This window comes from Rhipicephalus sanguineus, chromosome 2, assembly GCF_013339695.2.
Source record: "Rhipicephalus sanguineus isolate Rsan-2018 chromosome 2, BIME_Rsan_1.4, whole genome shotgun sequence".
In the NCBI taxonomy this organism is placed as follows: domain Eukaryota; kingdom Metazoa; phylum Arthropoda; class Arachnida; order Ixodida; family Ixodidae; genus Rhipicephalus; species Rhipicephalus sanguineus.
In genome coordinates, this window is record NC_051177.1 from 120,836,612 (window position 1) to 120,858,953 (window position 22,342).

Genomic DNA, 22,342 nt, shown 5'->3' on the forward strand with positions numbered 1-22,342 from the left:
CGTCATCACACGATATCGCAGCTTGACCAAAGGTGGGCCGATCACGGAGGCAGTGCAAAACCTGGTGAGGCGCTTCCGATCCTGGAGGCAGTGTAAAACCACTGCAGGCAGAAAGATGTTCCGTATATGTCACTCCGGTGATACCACACGTTTCCGTTCGATTCCTAGGGAAATGGGTAAATAATATGTGGGATATATGTATGTATTCCGCTGCAATGAATATGGAAAAGATATGGAATTATTGAAGTGACGTACGGAAGGGTTCAGCATATTGCCACGTGCATGCGGTAAGGAAGACGACAACACAAATGTGCATATATGATGTGAGCCATTCATAAAGGTCAGCATATTGCCACGTGCATGCGGTAAGGAAGACGACAACACAAATGTGATATGGTGTGAGCCATTTATAAAGGTCATCATCATCAGCAGCATATGATGTGTACAGAAGATAGAAAGGACAAAGAAGAACTCGCTGCGCGCGATATTAAAAAAGACCGGCCTGCTGCTCTTCTCTCGATCTGTGCGTCACGGCCCCTCTCTTGATGTCGCGACAATACACACATGGCCGCTGCTATAGTGTCAGAAGTTCACTTCCACAGCACATATCCACAGAAGCAGCTCGGTAATTGCACGCCCTATCGAGAGAATAGAAAATTTGCAGGGACATATAATATAGTTCTTGTCACTGACACAGAGGCATCCGTCCTTTGGCAACCCGAATAAGCTGTTCCCGTTTTATTTTATTGTACACACTGTGTTCACAGAGTAGACAACCAGGTTCTTAATCTGGTTAACCCCTCTGTCTTATTTTGTTCTCTCTCTCTGTCACTTGTCTACGAGACCTGATTTTATCCCTTCTTACCCGTAGTGGCAATGAAACAGCCGCGAGTAATTAAGGGACACTAATGAGAAAAACGATTTTTCTCGTGTTAGTGAAGTACCCTTTCACAATACGAGAATAGTCGCGCTTGCCGCCAGAAGACGCTTGGACCGAATTTTTGTCAAATCGCATTTGGCCAGTATCAGACAGCTGTGCTACATTGTGTAAACTGTTGTGTAAACTACATTGTGTAACCCGCCCCACCCCTTTGCGAAATAAAATCCTGGCAATTCGCCTTGGGCCTGCGGCGTTTAGTCACATGCATGGATGTCGAAAGCGGTCGCCAGTGCATATTCACTGCCGCATTTATGAATATGAATTTATCTGCATATTTTTTACAGCGCTCGTGTGCACAAAGCGTGCATGCCTATCGAACACGCACACGAACAAACTGAAGACAGATTCCTAAAAAATAAACAAGCAAAGGAAAGACTAGCAGGTGCGTGGTAGAGAAGAATATAATGATATATTGAAAACCACAAAAGGTCGTGGATCAGAAGCACTAAAAACAAAAAAAAGAAACTTTATATCGAAGTAGTTCGCTGTGTGAAGGTCGCAGTCACGTATGCACGTCGCCTGCGACAACAGTCAAGACGTACGCTACGAATTCTCCGAATGATAAAGCAGTGGCTCATATCCTTTCGAGAACGCACGAGCGATGTATACACTAAACTTGTCCGCGTGAGTGCGTAAAGTAGACGCTTCGCAGCAGCTGCCGTCGGATCGTGTGCGTCTTCCTCACAAAAGCGCGTCACTGTCCCGCACACTTCGCGCTTTGGCGACGTCGTAATCCGACCTGCACGCGCCGTCGTGCCACCACTCTTGGAAACTTGTCCTGCGCAGCCTTTCCGCTGGCCGCGGTGGCGCGTGCAGCATCGCGCACAGCCGGCACCAGAAGTACGTGTTCACGAACTCCCCGGTGCCTTTCCACTCGAAGTACTGGTTGTACAGCGACGGGCTGCTGCCAAGCAGGCGGAGGTACTCGGCCAGCTCCTTGGGGGACGCGAAGTCGTCCACGTGGATGTACGAGTGGTACGGAGCCGCGGCCCGGTACTCTTCGCGGGAGGCGCCCATCACCACGGGGACAACGTTGTGCCTGCGGGAGATGAGACGTTGGCTTGAAATCATTATAGGGCGCTGACTCGGTCAGACAGTGCACGAGGCTGGTGTGGAAGTCGGTCAAATTCATTGTTATATGATCACGGTTTGTAGTCGGGGACAATTCAGCAAAGCACTAAACCATCTGTTATCATTGTGTGCAAGAGACGCCTGCAGACGTTTAAAGGGTGATGCGGAGGCTGAGGGAGAGGGGTTTTAAGGGGCTCAGAAAGAGCGTTATGCACCTGCTTCCGACCCTCCGCGCTTCAAGAAATGTGGTAAATACGAAAACGGCCGCTAGTAAATGAACGAGCCCTCCACCGTGCACCAGCGGGCGAAGAAGCTCATTCGCAGAAGTTGGGCTAGTTGGTCGCACATGCGTAAATGGGAAAACGGCGCAAAAGTAGACGTAGCACAAGCGAAGGAACATGCAGGACGTGCGCTGCGCCACCTGCGCATTCATTGTTCATTTTTGTTAGTGTCTACAGGAACAACAACAACAACCAGAGAAAGAATAGAGGAGGTGTGATAGCTGTCATTCAACAGCGATCTCGTCGCGGTGACAAATAACGCACTCGAATAGACATAATTTTCAAGCGCTGAAGAGAAGACAGTTCACAGCGCGGACTTTTGCTTTGAAGAGAGAACTATATAAAAAAAATTGGGTCAGCTGGTGGTGCGCAGACTGTGGAAGCAACGGAGCTGGTAGCGTTGCCCTCCTTCTTTATCTCCTCCTCACTTCTCTTTCCCATCCTTGCTGTACTATACTGTGCAAGACTATACTGTGACTAACAGCGCAAAAAAGGACAAGGGACCAGGAAGAAACACAGACGTCCCTTGTCCTTTTTCCTGGTCCTGGTCCTTCTCCTGGTGCTTTTTCCTGGAGTCCTGGTCCCTTGTCCTTTTTTTGCGCTGTTAGCCACATAATGTATCACCAACTTGACCAAAGATTTGCTCTCTTAAGACTATACTCTGCTTTACCCTTTCACTTCCTCCTTTCCCTCCTTTTCACTTTCATTTCCCTTTCCCACTCCTTGCTATTGGCCGCGAGATCGAGTAGAGTCGGCACCTAGCGGCGAGCGGACGAAACCCCGTGGTGTGGATGGCTCCTTGCGTCGTCTGCTAGCCACACCGCGTTCGCATGTGTGTGTACGTCATGCCCGTCCTCAGACTACAGCTTATTCCGTTGTGCTAGCACAGTATCAAATGCTCGTACGTATGCCTATACGATATACATAACCATTTCTCCTTGCGAGACTTGTATGCTCTAATGCACATGTCGGTATGGCGCTAAGTCTAACCATTGTACCGTCCATTCGCCAAAATCATTTCAATCTGGGTACCACTTTGTCGTTCAACGGCACATCACATAGTGCATTTGGCTTCATCCTAAACGAAAGAAAAGATACTAAATATCGAGGTGTGAATGCAGAATTTTAGCGACACCATCTCGTGAAGTGCTGGCAATTTGGAAATCCTTCTGATAGCGCAAAGCATGAACTAGCGTCTGCAGAGGCCGGTTAGTGGTAAAAAAGACCTGAAGCCACGTATTTCGACAGCAGTACGCGTATTCATGCAAACGGAAAAGCAGAGTGTACAAAGTTCTACTTCATCTAATCACGGAGAAATACAGGTTCTCTTTTTTTTTTGTAGCCGCTATAGCAAGAAGTAAATACTTAATTGGTTCAGTCGCGCAACACTATTTATATTGTGGTATAGGCAAAACACAGTTTAAACACGTGCAAATAAAGCAAGAAAAACATCGAGCACAGTTCATTACACGAATGTGACCGAAGGCCAGTACCCCATTGATTGGCAGATTGCGCTTCTCTCACACGTAATAGGAACGTTAGGCCGGTTTCGTGCATTCATTTGGCAATGGGGGTGTATACATCACCATCAGGCTGCAGTCAACGCTCTTTATTCGCCGACATTCGACCATCATTATGGAATATCATTATGGAATATCATTATGGAATACACTACCAGCTTCTATAAAAAATGCAAGAAACTTGCATCATTTTAAGACAGAACTAAAATCACACATTATGCATGCTTAGTATTACTGTTCCTTTCCATAGCTTCACCTCGTTTCAATGTCCACATTTCACGTATTACAGCTTTTTGTATTTTTTTTCAGTTATACTGCTTGCATTATTCATCGTTTCATATTGTTTTATTGTGTATATTTTGTTTTCATTTAGTATCTATAGATATATTTTTAATGTTCTGCTGCAAACGTGTTTAGTTTATACTTTCGATTATTGCTTATGTTGCCTCTAACACTGTTTTACCACAATTTGCCCTTAACAGGAGGTCCCGATACAGTCTTCGACTTTGGGACCTCCTTTTGTATACTAAACACATGTAATATTCTTGTATTCGTATCAATAAAAATATCTGAATCTGAATCTGAAACCGCCTACGGCGAAGCGCCGCTGCGTACATTTGTATACGCGCCGCCGACCGCCTATCCATACAAACGCGGCGACGGTGCTGCCGCCTATAGCCCCACCTCGCGGCGAATACTATTGGCCGCGAGATCGACTTAGGTGGCAGCACCGTCGCCGCGTTAGTGTGGAGAGGCGGTCGGAGTCGCGTATACAAATGCACACAGCGGCGCCACGTTGTGAGCGGTTTGAGTCGATTGTCCGCGAATAAAATGCGTTAATTGCAGCTTAATGGTAATATATACACTCTTCATTGTTGAATCAATGCACGAAGATCATCCAACTTTACTATTACATACTAGTGAGAGAAGCGCAATCTGCCGATGAAAGGCATGGTCGCCCTGGATGACAGTATGCGCTTACGCACTATATGACGTCTTTTGTTGTTTTCTCTGTACGTGTTCAGCTTGTGTTTTATGTACTACGCACTTCAGTAGAACGACTGAACTACTTAAGTGTTTACTTCTTGAATTGTGTTTATTCACAACAAGGTTGCGAGGATGACCAGGCAAAAAAGCTGCATTGAGCAGCTTGAGGGGAACCTGGCCACCTCATACACTGGGCGGCTTCACAGCGGTCGAACACACGATATACATAATGAATGGACTAACGAAAACAGAAAAACAGTAAACATCCACGGTCGGAATACCTACTCATATTCCTGTGCAATGAGTTCAATAGCACTGTTCACGCGAATACGCATATATAAGCAGGTAAGAGTTTAGCACACAGATTTCATGGACTGATTACGTGCACGACAGTGATGGAACAAAGGTCCGGTTATTTTATGGAACATGTGTCCTTTTTTTTTTTCATACTAATAATGTCCACTGCCTCCATCAATTTATAACAACTCCACACAAACGCTCAAGATAATGTAAAAAAAAAAACGAGGTTTTGCGTGAAATTATACGACATAAATGTAAGCCACGCCGTCGGTATTAATTTTGAACATCTGGATCCTTCAAAGTGTACCTAAATCTAAGCACACGGGTGGTTCTGCTTAAGTTTCGCCCCAAGTTAAAATTGCGCGCGGCAACTCCGTTTTATCACTGCCGTGTCATTCGGTAGTCTGTTTTTCTTTTCTTTTTTTAGGGACAGTTTGAGTACCGAAGTCTCAGACTTCACTCGATAGAAATATTTCGCTGTAGCGGGACCACGACCGTACAATAAAAGGACATCTTGAGCAAAATTAAAGCTCATCATGAACTGGAGTGCCGCAGTTATACACCTAACAACAACGCGAAAGTGCATGAGCCTCGTTTTTGTTTGCCAACGAGTCGCTAAAACGCTGCATTCACACACTATTTAATGTTCCTCAGGTTTGGGACTATGCCAAGCGCACTTTAGGGTGTGCTTGAACCAGAAAGCGGCACAAACACTGAGATGATTCTGGCGAACGAAGGGTACGACACCAATACACAGCCCTCTCGAAAGTCGCACTCACTGATCTTATTACAATGCGCATGCAGCCGAGCAAGCAAGCCCATTTGCTTCTGTACACCATGTTAGGTATACGTACGAGCAGGTAAACTCGCTCTAACATAAAAGAACAAACCGCCCTTTGAGACCGTGCAGGATGTACGCGCACATGCAAACACGACGTGGCTAGCAGACGACGCAGGGAGCAATCCACACTAGGCGCGCTTCAACCAGTAGCCGCCAGGCGGCGACTCCGCTCGATCTCGCGGCCAATACTAGACATGACTATGCTTGCTCTTTTTTTTTCTTTTCTGTGTCTAAACGCGTTGAGTGGTTTCTGTTTCTGTTTCTAAACATGTTGAGTGGTGTCTGTTTCTTTCTATCTCTTTCTGCCTATTTCTTCCTCTCTCTCTCTCTCTCTCTGTACTCGTTCTCTCGCCTTCTATCTTTTTCTCTGTTTCTTCCCTTTCTTTCTCTCTATTTCTGTCTTTCTTTTTTCTACCTATCTCTCTGTCCTGGTTCTCTCGCCTATCAGTTTTATTGCATCCCGCGCCGGACAAATCGGCGCACGTGTTCTAGGAGTGAAGTTGGTTAAAGAAGACGAAGAGCGCATGCTGGTTCACGATGATGATAGTTTCCAGGTCAAGCCACGCGGCATAACGAAAAGCTTAAAGGGACACTAAAGGCAAATATTAAGTCGACGTTGATTGTTGAAATAGCGGTCCAGAAACCTCGTAGTGCTACTTTTATGCCAACGAATTAAGTGCTTATTTTGAAATAAAATCACGTTTTAGTGGTCCGCATCGCGTTAGCGCACTTCAAATCACCCGCCTGAAATCCGACTTTCATACGTCACTGCTGCCGTGCCCAACGTTGCCCGCCCTTACTGCGCGGCCGCCGACACTAGTAGCGGCAGAGCGAAAGTAGCGGGACCCACAGCAGCAGCAACGGCCATCGAAGCCATCGAAGCTTGCCGCAATGGATGTGGACGGAGAACTTGACAACGAGACATTGGCTCGCGACGCTGGGCTCCAATTCAGCGACTTGAGCCCCGATGAACGCGGTATGCTGCTGAGGGCTCGTAGTGCCGGCGTCGTTGCATGTGGCATTTTGTCGAGCTTTCTGTCAGAGCGACTTTCACGAGCGCGCAAAACACACGCGGCAGTACGCGATACCGAAACTACCACGGAGATGCGACCGCGCGAGCGAAGCAGGGCGCCGGGCGAAGCGCAGTTCGGCGAAAACGGAACCTTTGAACCGCGCGCGCCATTCCCCATGGCAACGCCACAGCGGTTCTTTTTTCCATGAATCAAACGGAAACAAACAGCATTTTATTACGTCTCTTGATGCGCGGAAGGTTCTTTTTTTATTGCTGCTAGTTTGATTACTAGTTATTTATTGTAGACAGACTCTCATACGTCATCGGGATCACTTCGAAAATGTCCCACTCGTGGCGCTCATCATGTGATACATTTAGCTTAATTTCTCGGTAAGTAGGGAACTGTTGTTGATAATATTGCCGTTTTAGAAGTTGTCATACATTGAGCTTTCACTCTGACATAAATTGTTATTTGCCTGTAGTGTCCCTTTAACAGCTACACTGTAAAACGCGACAACTGAGTTCTTAACTATAGCATATGAAGTTCAGAAAAGTTGCTGCTCGGGCGAGTTGGTCACCCATAAACATATCTTATATTAGTAAGGTACATAACAGAAAGAAACACGACACAGACGTAGAGACAGGTAGGCGCCTATATATGTATACCTGTCTCTACGTCTGTGTCGTGTTTCTTCCTTTTATGTACCGCGCTAATACACGCTTCGTTTAACTATATATAGTTGTTGCGGTACGCTTGGAATTGCGAAGGCATCAACTATTTGCCACTCTTGCCTCGTCATACCAGCGACATTATGGCGAAGCAACCTTCGGAGTGACCATTGCGCAGCACGATGTACCGCCCAACACATGACCTCCGCATCAGAGCGTGCGGTAGGTATTAGTGCTCCCGCTCAGCAGGCAAAATTATGGCATCACAGCCGAACAAGTGTACATAGATTAGAAAAAAAAAAACACCCTACAACAAACATTTTACAGAAACACGGTCTGGGCTGATACAACGCAGGATGTGTTTTAAAGGAGAGTTCGCTTGCCAAGGCACCGGGCGCGGGGCGAGTTTGGACTGGTGGCGCCTCTTTCGGTGGAGGCGCGCAACTAATGGCATGTGAGTGCCGGAAAGGAGCAGGCGCTTGCTACGGGGACGCGGTGCTGGATGTTGGCTGCGCTTCATTGTGCTCTCGTCGCTTGTGTCCTGCGCTGCCGAAATGCCTCGGGGAACCAAGCCCGAGCAGACAGGCTGAGCCGCAGGCTGCACAAACAGCTATGCAAACATGGATAAAGCTGGGGAGTAGATCCAGTTCCATCGGTTCCCGTCTGCAATCGCCGTCGCCGACGGCCCTGTTCGCGCACCGGCCGCCAACGACGGCCCTCCTTGCGTCAAGCTACATGAAATACATAGACTTAAGATAGCTGTTGAAATATTAGAATCGGCGACGCATCGAAAAGAAAAGGAAAGCAAAACGGGAACAGGAGTTTGCACGATGTACAACGGAGTAACAACATGTGCGATCGGCCAATCATTGCGTAAAGAAAGCCGAAAATCGAATAGGAGACGTAGGGTATCCTTTTCAATTGTTGGGAGACAATGTTAACGTGTAGACAGAATAACAAGGTATTAAATATTCGGCAGATCCCACGCTTTGTGGGAATCGGTTTCATGCGAAGCAGTCAGTGAGTAGTTCTCTGCTTCTTTTTTTTTGTGTTGAGCCTAGCGTTACGAACAACAAGAGCTTGATTTGGGCGAGTTGGTTCATGCTGAATATCGTGGGTACAGCGCAACATCAGTAGGAAAAGAAAACGACACACACCTGAAAGAGCGCTGACTTTCAACTAGACTTTATTGAAGGTTTTCCGGCTCTTTCCTGAAGCTCTTTCCTGTGTGTCGTTTTCTTTTCCTACTGATGTTGCGCTGTACCCACGATATTCTAGCGTTACGAGGTGGATCGACGTGCTTTTGTAAGTGCAGTAGTTGTGTACACATCGTGGTCTTACCAGGCACGTCGACTACACTGGCGTTCAAAGGGTAACTCATGGTGTGACGTAACATTAGCACCCACGCTACAGCACATACGTCAGTATTTTCGCAGTGAAGTGCACTTTACGGTGCGATTATGTGAACATCATACGTAACTTTCGTTTGCGTATTCCTCCGGGGTCGAGAAACGCTTGAATATATCTTCCTGAATCATATTGGAATACTAATGTACCGTTTATTACACTGCTATAAAAGCAGAGCAAGCACTGGAACCACAGTCGTTAACCTGACATGACGCCTGCATCATAGGAGTACAAATGTAGTGTTTATTGCTTTGTTATAAAATTAGATAGCCAGCACCATAACCACAACTGACGTTGCACCGACATTACGCCTGCATATGGTGTTTTTCCAAAGCAGGTTCTAGACCTGGCGTGTCTCTGTGGTAGAATACCTGACTGCCACGCAGAACCATTGGGTTCGACTCCTGCTGGGATCCTAATTTTTATTCTCTGCATTCGTCGGGTCAACGCTGACGTTGTCGGTTTTTCTTAACGCTCTCGTATTTTAATTACCAATGTCTGTTCTCGCCGTTCCTGGGTAGATATAAACTGTCAATCACCTGTGGCGCATACCCGTACACCGATGCCATTGGTAAACGGGTATGTGCCACACGTGTCTGAAGGAAAGGGTTTGACGACGTACGCGACAGGATTTTCACTTTATTCATGTCATGAGCAGACAGTCATATTCGTCAAATTCCGCTTACCCTCCCATGAATAATTCAGCAGGATGAACAAAGATACAGTACGCCAAATTATCTTCTGTTACGTAAATGTTTGTTTTATTGCATCCAGCATCGGTACCGGTGGTACAGCAGTTGTGAGAATCTCATTTGCATATAAGTGAATCTCATCGTATGTAACTAGCTGAAGCTTACATCCACGAGATCTTTCAAATCACTGATGTGCGAAAGCAGCGAGACGCAGAGCAACCCCATTCTTGCATTTTTGACACTGCAACGAAGCACCACGCGAGACGAACATCGATAACGACACTATAGCGGCGTCAGAATTTGAGCGGAAGACGCAGGGGCGTAGCCAGAAATTTTTTTCGTGGGGGTGGGGGGGGGTTCAACCATACTTTATGTATGTTCGTGCGTGCGTTTGTATGTGTGCGTGTATATATACGCAAGCAAAACTGAAAAATTTCGGGGGGGGGGGTTGAACTCCCGCAACCCCCCCCCCCCCCCGGCTACGCCCCTGGGAAGACGCCGCACGTATCGGAGTGTACGCAACAAAGTGCCGTCGCTACGAACAAGTGCCATCACACCGACACAACTAAAAAGAAAGAAAACATCGAGAAAACAAAAGCTCGACTGTACGTAAGCGTTCGCGCGCTTGTTTTTGCCTCTGCTCCACCAATGGGGACGCGTATACCTAATCGCCTGTAAAATAACACACACACACACACGCACACACACACACACACACACACACACACACACACACACACACACACACACACACACACACACACACACACACACACACACACACACACACACACACACACATATATATATATATATTGTTAAGGTGTTTAATAGACAGCACTCAACGACAATGAGTAATGGCGACAGTCACGGCAAGGCACGAACTCCCTGCGCGAGCGGCGTTCTTTCTTCAAGCAGCCAAAGAGGATGACCCACTAGAAGGCGCTGGAGAGGGTAACCCATTACCATGTCCCAAGGCTTCTCTACAATTACCCCGGGTACGAAAAGGGAGCCGTCCGGCGACCTAACAGCTCGTCACTATGAGTGGGTCATAGTAGGCCTTGAGGCGCTCCACGTTGACAATGTCGCGCCCTCGACGGCGCATGTCCGAAGCTGGTTCGATGGGTTCGATCAAGTAGTTGACCGGGGATGTGCGCTCGACGACCCGGTATGGGCCTTCGTATTTCGGCAGCAGTTTTGAAGAAAGGCCACTTGCAGTGGTAGGGACCGAGAGCCATACGAGCGCTCCAGGAAGGAACGTGGGTTCAGAAGTGGTGGTGCCATCGCGAATGCTCTTCTGCAGCTCTTGTTCCTGCGTCGTAAATGTCTTGGCAAGCTCGCGACACTCTTCAGCGAGCCTGGCTGTGTCAGAAATAGGCGCACACTCAGATGAATCCGGCTTGTATGGAAGTATCGTGTCGATGGTGTGCGACGGGTGCCTTCCGTACAGTAAGAAGAACGGTGAAAAACCAGTAGTGCTCTGAGGGGCGGTGTTATAGGCGTAGGTGACGAAGGGCAGAATGGCATCCCAATTGGTGTGATCGGCGGCGACGTACATTGACAGCATGTCGCCGAGCGTGCGGTTAAAGCGTTCGGTTAGGCCATTCGTCTGCGGGTGGTAAGCAGTAGTTTTGCGGTGAACAGCATGGCACTCTTTCAGAATGGCTTCCACGACTTCCGATAAGAAGACACGGCCTCGGTCGCTGAGAAGCTCTTGGGGTGGACCGTGACGCAGTATGAATCGGTGTAGTAGGAAGGAGGCAACATCGCGCGCTGTAGCCGCTGGGAGGGCGGCGGTTTCGGCGTATCGCGTTAGATGGTCAACAGCGACGATGGCCCAGCGGTTACCGGCCGAACTCAGAGGAAGTGGTCCATACAAATCGATGCCCACGCGCCCGAACGGACGGTTAGGGCAAGGTAATGGCTTTAGACCTGCTGGCGACACGTGCGTTGCAGGTTTTCGGCGTTGGCAATCGAGGCAGGCGCGAACGAACTTCTGCACGTAGCGGTACATCCCACGCCAGAAGTATCGTTGTCGAATGCGGTGGTAAGTTTTGGATACCCCAGAGTGCGCGCATTGCGGGTCGGAGTGGAAGGCCTCGCATATATCAGAACGCAGACTGCGGGGTATCACTAGTAGCCACTGGCGGCCGTCGGCGTTGTAATTGCTTCGGTGCAGGAGGTCGTCACGAACGGCGAAATGGTGGGCTTGACGACGTAACGCGCGAGTGGATGGTGTTGCCGTCGGATCAGTGAGCAAGTCGATCAGCGAGGTGATCCATTTATCCTTGTGCTGTTCGGTAGCGATGGTGTGAACGCTGATTGAAGCAACAGCTATGTGAGATACTGAGCAGGGGGCATTGTCGTCAGGCAAGGGAGAGCGCGAGAGGGCGTCGGCGTCAGCATGCTGGCGTCCGTTGCGGTACAGCACGCGGATGTCGTAGTTCTGCAGGCGAAGTGCCCAGCGGGCGAGACGGCCTGAGGGATCCTTCAATGACGACAGCCAGCATAGTGCATGATGGTCGGTGACGACATCAAATGGGCGACCATACAAATAAGGTCGAAACTTTGTAAGGGCCCATATGATCGCCAGGCACTCTTTTTCCGTGACTGAGTAATTGGTCTCGGCTCTGGTAAGCGTACGGCTTGCGTATGCCACGACATATTCGGAGAACCCTGGTTTGCGTTGCGCAAGGACAGCGCCGAGGCCTACGCCGCTGGCGTCCGTGTGTACCTCCGTAGGGGCCGTAGGGTCGTAGTGACGTAGTATGGGAGTAGACGTCAACAAACGACGGAGCTTTGCGAACGCGTCGTCACACTCGGACGACCACGAATTTAGGGGTCCGTTACTTCCAAGGAGCTTCGTCAGCGGCGATATGATGGTGGCAAAGTTTCGTATGAAGCGTCGAAAGTATGAACACAGTCCGACGAAACTGCGCAGTTCTTTGACGGACGTAGGTTTGGGAAATTCGGCCACGGCCCGAAGCTTGGCCGGATCGGGAAGGATTCCGTCTTTGGACACGACGTAGCCGAGGATTGTCAGCTGCCGTGCCGCAAATCGGCACTTCTTCAGATTCAGTTGGAGGCCGGCGTTGCTCAAACGTGTCAAAACATGCCGCAGACGTTGGAGATGCGTGGAGAAGTCCGGAGCGAAGACGACGACGTCGTCCAGGTAACACAGGCACGTGTGCCATTTCAAGTTACGCAGAACGGTGTCCATCATGCGCTCGAAGGTCGCGGGCGCATTACACAGACCGAACGGCATGACGTTGAACTCGTACAAGCCGTCGGGCGTGACAAAGGCTGTCTTTGGTCGAGCGTCATCAGCCATGGGTACTTGCCAGTACCCCGAGCGCAAATCGAGAGATGAAAAGAATTCTGCTCCTTGGAGGCTGTCAATCGCGTCGTCGATTCGCGGCAGTGGATAAACATCCTTGCGGGTGACCTTGTTGAGCCGTCGGTAGTCCACACAGAACCGCACAGAACCGTCCTTCTTCGTAACGAGAACAACAGGAGACGCCCATGGGCTGTCGGAGGGCCGAATTACATCGCGTCGAAGCATATCGTCCACTTGCTCGTTAATTACCCGGCGTTCTGTGGGAGACACGCGATATGGACGTTGCCGCAGTGGTGGTTGGGCGCCAGTGTCGATGCGATGCGTAGCAGCGGACGTGCGGCCGAGGGAAGTTTGCCCGACATCGAAAGAATGACGAAATTCATCCAACAAGCACAGAAGCTGCGAACGCTGGACCGACGTAAGGTTGTCAGCAATGGAGGGACCAAATACATCAGTAGGTGACGAATTAGACGTGGAAACAGCACTGATGGTGCGGGAACTGGTACAGTGCGAGTCATCCGGTGCGTCCAGAACTTGTGCGTCTTCAACGGGTTCCACTTTGCCGAGACATTCCCCTCGAACCAACGTAACAATGCACGGGGATGGGTTGGTAACAAAAATAGTGGTGCTGCCCTGAGTGACTCGCACGGTCGCAAAAGGTACCAGCAACCCTTTCCTAGTGCAGACGCGGGCAGATGGCGAAAGGAGTGCAGTGGTGTCGGAGAGACCGGCGCAGTAGACCGACACAGCCGTTGACGAGTTTGGAGGCACTTTCGTATCGTCTTGGACGAGGATCTTGCTCATTGCCGATGGACTGTCTGTCGGCGTCAAATGTGAGAACGGTGAGAGTTCGATTTCGGCTGGTGCGCAACGAATTACGGCGTCGTGGCGGGAGAGGAAATCCCATCCCAAGATGACGTCGTGAGAGCATGCCGCAATTATGATGAACTCGACGTCGTACAGAACGTCCTGAATGACGACGCGAGCAGTGCATACTGCTGTGGGATGAATACTCTGGGAGCTCGCGGTACGAAGGGACATCCCAGAAAGTAGCGTCATCACTTTTCGAAGTAAGCGGCAAAGTTTTGCGTCCATAACGGATACAGCGGCTCCAGTATCGATAAGGGCCGATGCGCGAACACCGTCCACAAGCACGTCGATTACATTCGATGGACTTCGCTGAGGGCTTTCACAGTTCGATAGCGTCGCAGCCCTTGCCTCCTGGACTGCGACGACTAGTTTTCCTGCTCTCGTGCGACAGAACGTGGCCGCATTGGTGACAGTGAGCGACGGCGTGGAGACGGAGAGCGGCGAGTGGATGGAGCTGGGCGTGACGTCGGCGACATAGGTGGAGGTGGGTCGTAGAATGCACGGCTTGACTGGCTGGTGACAGGTGACGCGACTTGAGGCGGCTGCACGCGTTGACAATAACGTGCCACGTGACCTGCGTAACCGCAAGCAAAGCAGATGGGCCGGTTGTCGGGGGTGCGCCATCGGTTCGCCGGGGTAGGTCCCGCCCATGTCGCAGTACGTGATTGACGGGTCGGCTGCTGAAATGACTGCATGGTGGGCTGCAGTCGGGGCCGAGGGATGGCGTCAGCATATGTAGCCGGCACACCCGCCTCAAAGAACGGCACACCCGCCTCAAAGAAGAGGCCTAGGCGTTTGCTGGGCGGCGTCTTGAGGCATGGTAGATGGCAAGGTACGGGATCGGAGCTCCAGGGGCATTGAATGGGAGCAGAGCACCTCCACCAAATTGTTAAGGTGTTTAATAGACAGCACTCAACGACAATGAGTAATGGCGACAGTCACGGCAAGGCACGAACTCACTGCGCGAGCGGCGTTCTTTCTTCAAGCAGCCAAAGAGGATGACCCACTAGAAGGCGCTGGAGAGGGTAACCCATTACCATGTCCCAAGGCTTCTCTACAATATATATATATATATATATATATATATATATATATATATATATATATATATATATATATATATATATATGGTGTCCCAGCTATCTTTAGCTAAGGGTTAAAAAATACAATAGCAGAGGCAGGCGAGTGAAATCAGTTGCTAATTGCCGACAGCCACCTTGCGCACTATAGACAATTTTTCGTTTCGTATTTAAGTAATTTTTAATTAGAATTATTTAACTAAATTGCTAAATATTGACTTTAGGCAAGAAATGCTGCTTGCAAAGTTCGAGAGCGTCTTCAGAAACCCCAACAGCAATGTTTGCTATAGTCTCACGTGTACTATTTTTTACAAGCTGCAAAGAAAGCCCGCGAAATACAAAAAGAACCACGTGAGAGAGAGAGAGAACAACTTTATTGTGGTCCGTTACAGGCGTGGGGAAGAGCGTCCCCCGCGCCCACCCGGCTATTCCCACGTGACTAGCCATTCGCGCGCCGCCAGAATGCTGCCCTCAGCCATGGTTTTAGCGAACGAAATCAGCTGCGGCCGCGACTCGCTGTCTCCGTTGCAGCGGTAGGCCGATAAGTTAACGGTGGTTACTTGGCCCGCGCTCGCTACAACTTGCACCATCACGCGCGCCAACCGGCTGGCAACGGGCCAAGAAACCACCGCCCACTTATCGGCCTACCGCTGCAGCGGAACCGGCGAGTCCCGGCCGCAGCTTATTTCGTTCGCTAAAATCACGGCTGAGGGCAGCATTCTCGCGGCGCGCGAATGGGCTAGTCACGTGGTTCTTTTAGATGCGAAGTATCTTAAGGCGGAGCTCAATCCGGTGGTGGTGGTGTGCGGCGTGACCACCCTTACTGCGCATGCGCATACCCTCTCCACACACCTCCTCTCCACTCACCCTCTCCCCTTCCCCTCTCCACATTCCCTCTCCACTTTCCCTCTTCCCTCCTCCTCTCCCATACCCCTCTCCCCTCCCCCTTTCCACTCTTCCTCTGAAACGCGGGCTATGCCGAAATTCTCTCCTGCGCAACGCCCCGATGAGCTCGAGCGCATGCGCGTCCCCTCCCCTTCTCTCTCCTCTCCTACGCTGCCTCCCGCTCGCCCACCTGTCGACCGCGTTCCCCGCTCGCCCTGTGAGAATTAACGGCCAGGCTAGATGGAAGATACGACGCGCGTAGCGTCCCTCTTCGCGTTCCACGACGCGAGGTCGGTAGCATGCCCAACGAACGCCAACGGAACGCGATCGTGCAAGTGCTCCGGCTTCGCATCGCCCCATGGTCCCCTTTAGCGGGAGATGGTGTAATTTTTTTGTATTTCGCGGGCTTTCTTTGCAGCTTGGAAAAAATGGTATACGTGAGACTTTCTTTGTCGCAGATAATGCAGTTGAGGTTTCTGAATACGCTCTCGAAATTTGCAAGTCGCATTTCTTGCCTAATGTCAATATTTAGCAATTTAGTTAAATAATCCTAATTAACAAATTAGTTAATTACCAAACAAAAAATTGTCTGTAGTGCGCAAGGTGACTGTCAGTAATTTGCAACTGATTTCACTCGCCTGCCTCTAATATTGTATTTTTTAACCCTTGGCTAAAGATAGCTGGGAAACCCGATATATATATATATATATATATATATATATATATATATATATATATATATATATATATATATATATATGTGTGTGTGTAAAAGAATGTTGCAGCTGTTTTGTTTTATTCTGTTGCCTCACTGGCAGCAGTAGCAGCTTAAGAAGCGAAGTTCAGCCGACGTTTATTAGAGAGTTTGAGAATTGGGGACCCAAGACGCTGGGCCCCCAAGCTGCGTTGGGCAGCCAGCTCTTGCGTTCGGATGATCAGCAGAGTGAGAATTGGGCGAACGCAGGCTGCGTTGGGTCAAGCGCACGGAGCGCCACGCGTGACGAAATTTAAAATCATGCGAGACGCGGGCCATACTGCGCCGTGGCCTGCGCTGCGTCTGTGTCTTCTCGCTGGTGACCCAAGACGCCTTGGGGCCCCACGCTAGTTTTCAATTTTTGCGTCTCTGGTCAACGCGAGCGCAAGAGCCCAAGAGTGGCTTGGGTTCTGCGCATGCGCCCTGGCAGCTCGCAAGCTTCTTGGGTCCCCAAGCTCCTTGGGGCCCCAATTCTTAAACTCTCTATTGTTTCACACGGTCGTGTTTCTATAGCAGTATCTTTTTTCTTAAGATACTCGATACATTGCTGAATGTATCGGAAATACAGATACTCGTTTTGCGAGACGTGTCGCAATAGAGATACAAGATATCCAAAGAGTATCTAAGATAGCATCTAAGATACATGTATCTTCGCTACTGCTCAGCACTGTTATGAATAAAGGAACCAGCATGCGATGTACTGATAACGCTAACGTGACGTCACAATGTTCACGACCCACCATGTTGCTGCTCCGACGTGGCTGTTTCAGTGACGTCACTGCAAGCCCCGACTTTTCGATTTACTATAAACTTTTCCTTGTGCGTAAGCCACATTTACATTACTCCATTCAATCCAGGTTTCACTTGACTCGATTTTTTTTCCATCGAGTTACAGCAGAAGGGTTTAGCGGAGCTTATTTTCCGGCCCGTACACGCTCGCTTCCGCGTCTGTCCGTCACTTACGTATACCAATGAGGTCGCATTATTTTCAGCCGCATACGTCTCGTAAAAGTTCATTATATGTTCAATATACACACCGAGAGATGCTGTCTCTAACAGTAACAAATCACAGCGTTCTCATTTCAGGAATGATCTCATTTCTTTCAGTTCTCTCCCGCAGTTTTACGATGGCTTTTGCAATCGCATAGGTCCACCTGCTCGTTTGTCGATATAAGCGAGCCGGCTTGGCATATGTCTTTCAGCGTTTTTCTTTCTAAACGGTCCACTGTGGAACTGCGACATCACTGTGAAGCGGTTATGTTGATTGTCATTTCATTAGCTTGCTGCGCCCGCAGCGTTTCGTATAGCGGGCGTCCGTTTATCTTTTCCCGGCTCTTTTGCATTGCTTCTGTATAGCTTCACGCGCAGTTATTATTTTACAGCTGCAGCGGCTATGGTGTCCGAGGGTGGATGAGAGGTCTTTTGCAAAGTTTAAGCGTAGCTTTTGTTGCTCACATTTCGGCGTCGCACACGAAAGAGACCTGGCGCCGGAGAGCGTACAGAAATGCGGCGCTCGAAGGTGCGCCGTTCACGCGCGTGTATGTACGCGCCGTTTTAAATGCGAAGCATTTCTTAGCGAACCTCAGGCACTTTGGGCGTTTCTATCTACGTATCTATCTATCTATCTATCTATCTATCTAGCCGCCTACGTCTGGGCGCTCTCCCGGTCGTCTCCATAAGTTGTAATATACCAAAATTTGCCTAGCATAGGACGAGTCTATGACGAACACAATTCACTGGTGATGACATGAATAACGCAAAATACCTGTCGCGTACGTCATGAAATCCTTTCCCTCAGTCACCTGTGGCACATACCCGCATACCAGAGTTCATGCTATGCGGGTATGTGCCACAAGTGATAACACAGTTTCAATCAACGCAGTAACCGCGAACACAGACATTTACAGGGAAGTAAAGTGATAATATTAGCAATCATTTGGGTTTTACGTTCAAAACCACGATATGATTATGAGAAAAGTCGTACTGAAGGGTTCCTGAAATTTTGACCATCTGGTATTCGTTGACGTGCACTGACATCGCACAATACACTGGCCTCTAGCACGCCACGGTCGGGATCGAACCCGCGACCTTCGGGTCAGCAGCCGAGCACCGTAACCACTACACCACAGCGGCCGACGCAAGGAAAGTTAGGGAGCTGAAAACAGAGCACCCCTGGAAGAAGATGGGCTACCATCCACTCGTCCACGTGGTCCGCAACGTCGACCGCGTGGATTACGCAAAAACCGGGGTTAATGCTTCCTAAAATAACTCTGCCGAAAGGTCCATGTCCTTCATGATCACCTGTGACTTCAGCCTTCAAGCCCCAACAATGCCTGGTTCTTAGACGGCATGATAGACGCCTTGGATGTGGGCAGGCCATGACAAGACGGCGGAGCCACGTCCAGGACAGGAGGCCTCATAAAGCATTTCTCCGTAAAAGCCACCCGCGGACTATACCTCGCACTTCACTATACTAAAACCGTTCGTAGCCGCTATCACGAACGGATCCGATAACAAATCCTGTACAGCTGCTGGTGCTCACTGATCACGGTGATGATGACCGTATTCAAAAACTACCAAGAACCCCTTCCACACATGCACACGGGTACGTGAAACGCGCGTGCGTTCTCCGTCATAACGGATAAGTATAAGCATAACAACTGCAACGCTCACTGTAACGTACAGTACGTGCATTGCGCCTGGGCGTGCCACTTGGCTGTGTATATCTAGGGAAACTTTTCTGAATAAAGCTTAGTCGTGCGCAGCGCCTGTCCTGTGCATCTGTGTTCGTTCATTATCCTCGTCGAATTCGCGCTATCAAGTATTGAAGAATATAAGCACTACACATCAGCTTACTGCGTCTGGTGTTGGTAACACCTACGTTGCTGTAGGCATCGTTAAGCAACTGTAAACAACTGATTATATAATACATGTGCGACTCTTCAAAATATGTGTGTGCTTATATCATTTGCGCATTTCTCTAGCGTCATTCCGTAACGTTTCGCTCAATGTGAACAATTGCGACAAAGTCACATTCTCGTGCATGCTTCGCATAACATCGATTTCCACGGCACGTGGGATCTGCCGAATTTTTCAATAACTGATGATGGTGGGCGATCGGCCTTTTCGATACGGCACTCTGATCTTTTATCGAGGCCACTCGTCATTTGACGTTGCCGCATTTCATTGTTGCCTGGATGTGAACGCATGACCGTCGTTGTTGCCTGTAACTCAAGTGTTGCGCTGCTGAGCACGTGCAACAAGGCCCAATTCCCGGCATGGAGGAAGGAAACAATTAGCAGGGAGAATTGCACAATGAGAAAGAAAGAAAGAAAGAAAGAAAGAAAGAAAGAAAGAAAGAAAGAAAGAAAGAAAGAAAGAAAGAAAGAAAGAAAGAAAGAAAGAAAGAAAGAAAGAAAGAAAGAAAGAAAGAAAGAAAGAAAGAACAATAGTAAGTCAGGCACGCACACGCCAGGCTTCGCTTGCCTCCACATTTTCCCGATAGGGAAAAGCATATCGCCTGCACGTGGAGCGTTAGGGAGCAAGGCAATCACGGCGCGCAAGCGGGCATGTCACGTGGTATTTTTTTTTTTTTAAATTTCGCGGGCATCCCCAGTAAGCAGAAAAACTCTGATAACCAATAGATAGCATGCCAGAAAGTCTCTAATCGAACGTTTTTCAAGCCGATCTACAACTTTCTAACTGGAATTTTTCGCTCATCTTCGTTGCTTCAGAAGTTGGCTCATTTTAATCTTGCCTAAAAAAACCACTTAAGAAGAACAAAAAAAGGTAGTGGGACTCACCTCTACCGCCCGACGCTTAAGGGAAGGCCCCCCCAAGTGTTACATCCGGCATGCTGAGCACGAAGACATTTGCGTACGCACCAAAGAAGGACACAAAATACCAAGGGTCAAGCAGATAACGGTGCTCGGGCTCATCATAGAATCCAACGGCGCCAACGGAGCAACGATCAGGAATCTGGAGACTAAAATCATGAACACGATGAGGCTCAGCAGAAGAATCACCAACAGACATCGCGGTATGAAGGAGGTTAGTGTCGTCAGACTCATACACTCCTTCGTCATTAGTCATATAACCTACGTGGCCGCCTACCACAACTGGTACACTGCAGAAAAGGCCAAGCTTGACACTCTAATTAGAAGAAAGCACAAGATGGCGCTGGGCCTTCCTGATAGCACAAGCACGGAACTTCTACTACAGCTGGGCATCCACAATACGCTCGAAGAATTGATAGAGGCTCAACAGATCTCGCAACTCGAGAGACTAACCAGGACACGAACGGGCAGGAGCATCCTGGACAAACTGGAGATATCCTATCACAAGCAGCACGGCGACAAGACATCCCTCCCCAGCTCGATCAGAGAAAAGCTACAGGTGGCTAGCCTACCTAAGAACATGCATCCCGAACTCAATCAGGTTCGAAGAGAGAGTAGAGCCAGGTCTTTACTACAAACATTCGGTAGGGACAAGGAAGCGCTGTTTGTAGACGCAGCAGAATACGCGGATAGACGTGCATTCGCAGTGGCAGTCTTCAATACTGATAAACAATTGGTCAGCTCGTGCAGTGTACGCGGCAAAAACCCTGAGGCAGCGGAAGAAGTGGCGATCGCCCTAGCCATCGTTTGCCCCGGTTGCACATATATAATACGTGACTCGCAGGCGGCGGTCAGAAATTATGCACAAGGCAGAATTTCACCAGAGGCCGCGGCTATCCTCAAAGCGAACGCGAATTATATCACCTCTGAAGAGACGGAAGAACGAAACATATGGTTCCCGGCTCATACGTCCCCCCACACCCCCGTACCCAACCTCAATGGAGAGGTCCATCGCGTAGCGCGAGGTCTCACGTTCCGCGCTCGTGTAGAAAGGTCCTCTACAGGGGATGGAAATCCAGTGGAGGGCTGGACAGAGAGGGACAGAATGACTAGATACTGTGACATTACAAAATTTTATCAAAAATTCAGGTGTATTTATCCACCCCCAAGCCCCAAACTCGACAGGGCCCAATCGGTAGATTGGAGGCAATTACAAACCCAGACCTTCGCCAACCCCGTTCACCTCAGGAGGATATACCCAGACGTCTATTCAGATGATAACTGCAAATTAGGTGGCTGGACTCACGCGTCTCTTAGGCACATTCTCTGGGAATGCGCGGTTACAGGCGAAGAAAATGCAGTCTCCCCAGATGAAGCTGCAGCGCGGTGGACGGCCGCGCTGCGCAGCTCGAACCTCCAAGATCAATTGTGGGCCATCCAGCAAGCCCGTGAGGCGGCGCGGAGACAGGGTCTCCGGTCCTCCTCGGGGGCGGCCTAGGCCCAGGCCACGAATTTGCCGGAGTTCTTAATAAAGTTGCTACCACCACCACTCACAACACGCAATAGTCGGAAACATGCATTTGGTCACGTCGTCATTGAGTGCGTCGGCATATATATATATATATATATATATATATATATATATATATATATATATATATATATATATATATATATTATATATATATATATATATATATATATATATATATATATATATATATATATATATATATATATAATGATGCCTACCATATATATATATGGTAGGCATATATATATAAGATGCCTACCATATATATATATATATATATATGGTAGGCATCTATTATGCACTTCTTCCTCATCTCTGCGGTTATTG

General features: G+C 49.0%; 1 protein-coding gene across 1 annotated transcript in view; it reads right to left on the reverse strand.

Moving 5' to 3' along the window:
* Positions 1-408: 408 nt before the first annotated feature.
* LOC119383601 (glycoprotein 3-alpha-L-fucosyltransferase A) overlaps positions 409-22,342 on the reverse strand; it is a gene marked incomplete in the record, with an annotated part of 65,231 nt that continues 43,297 nt past the window's right edge. Inside the window, 1 exon segment of the mRNA XM_037651847.1 lies at positions 409-1,979. Within this exon segment, the coding sequence (XP_037507775.1) occupies positions 1,622-1,979 (358 nt within the window).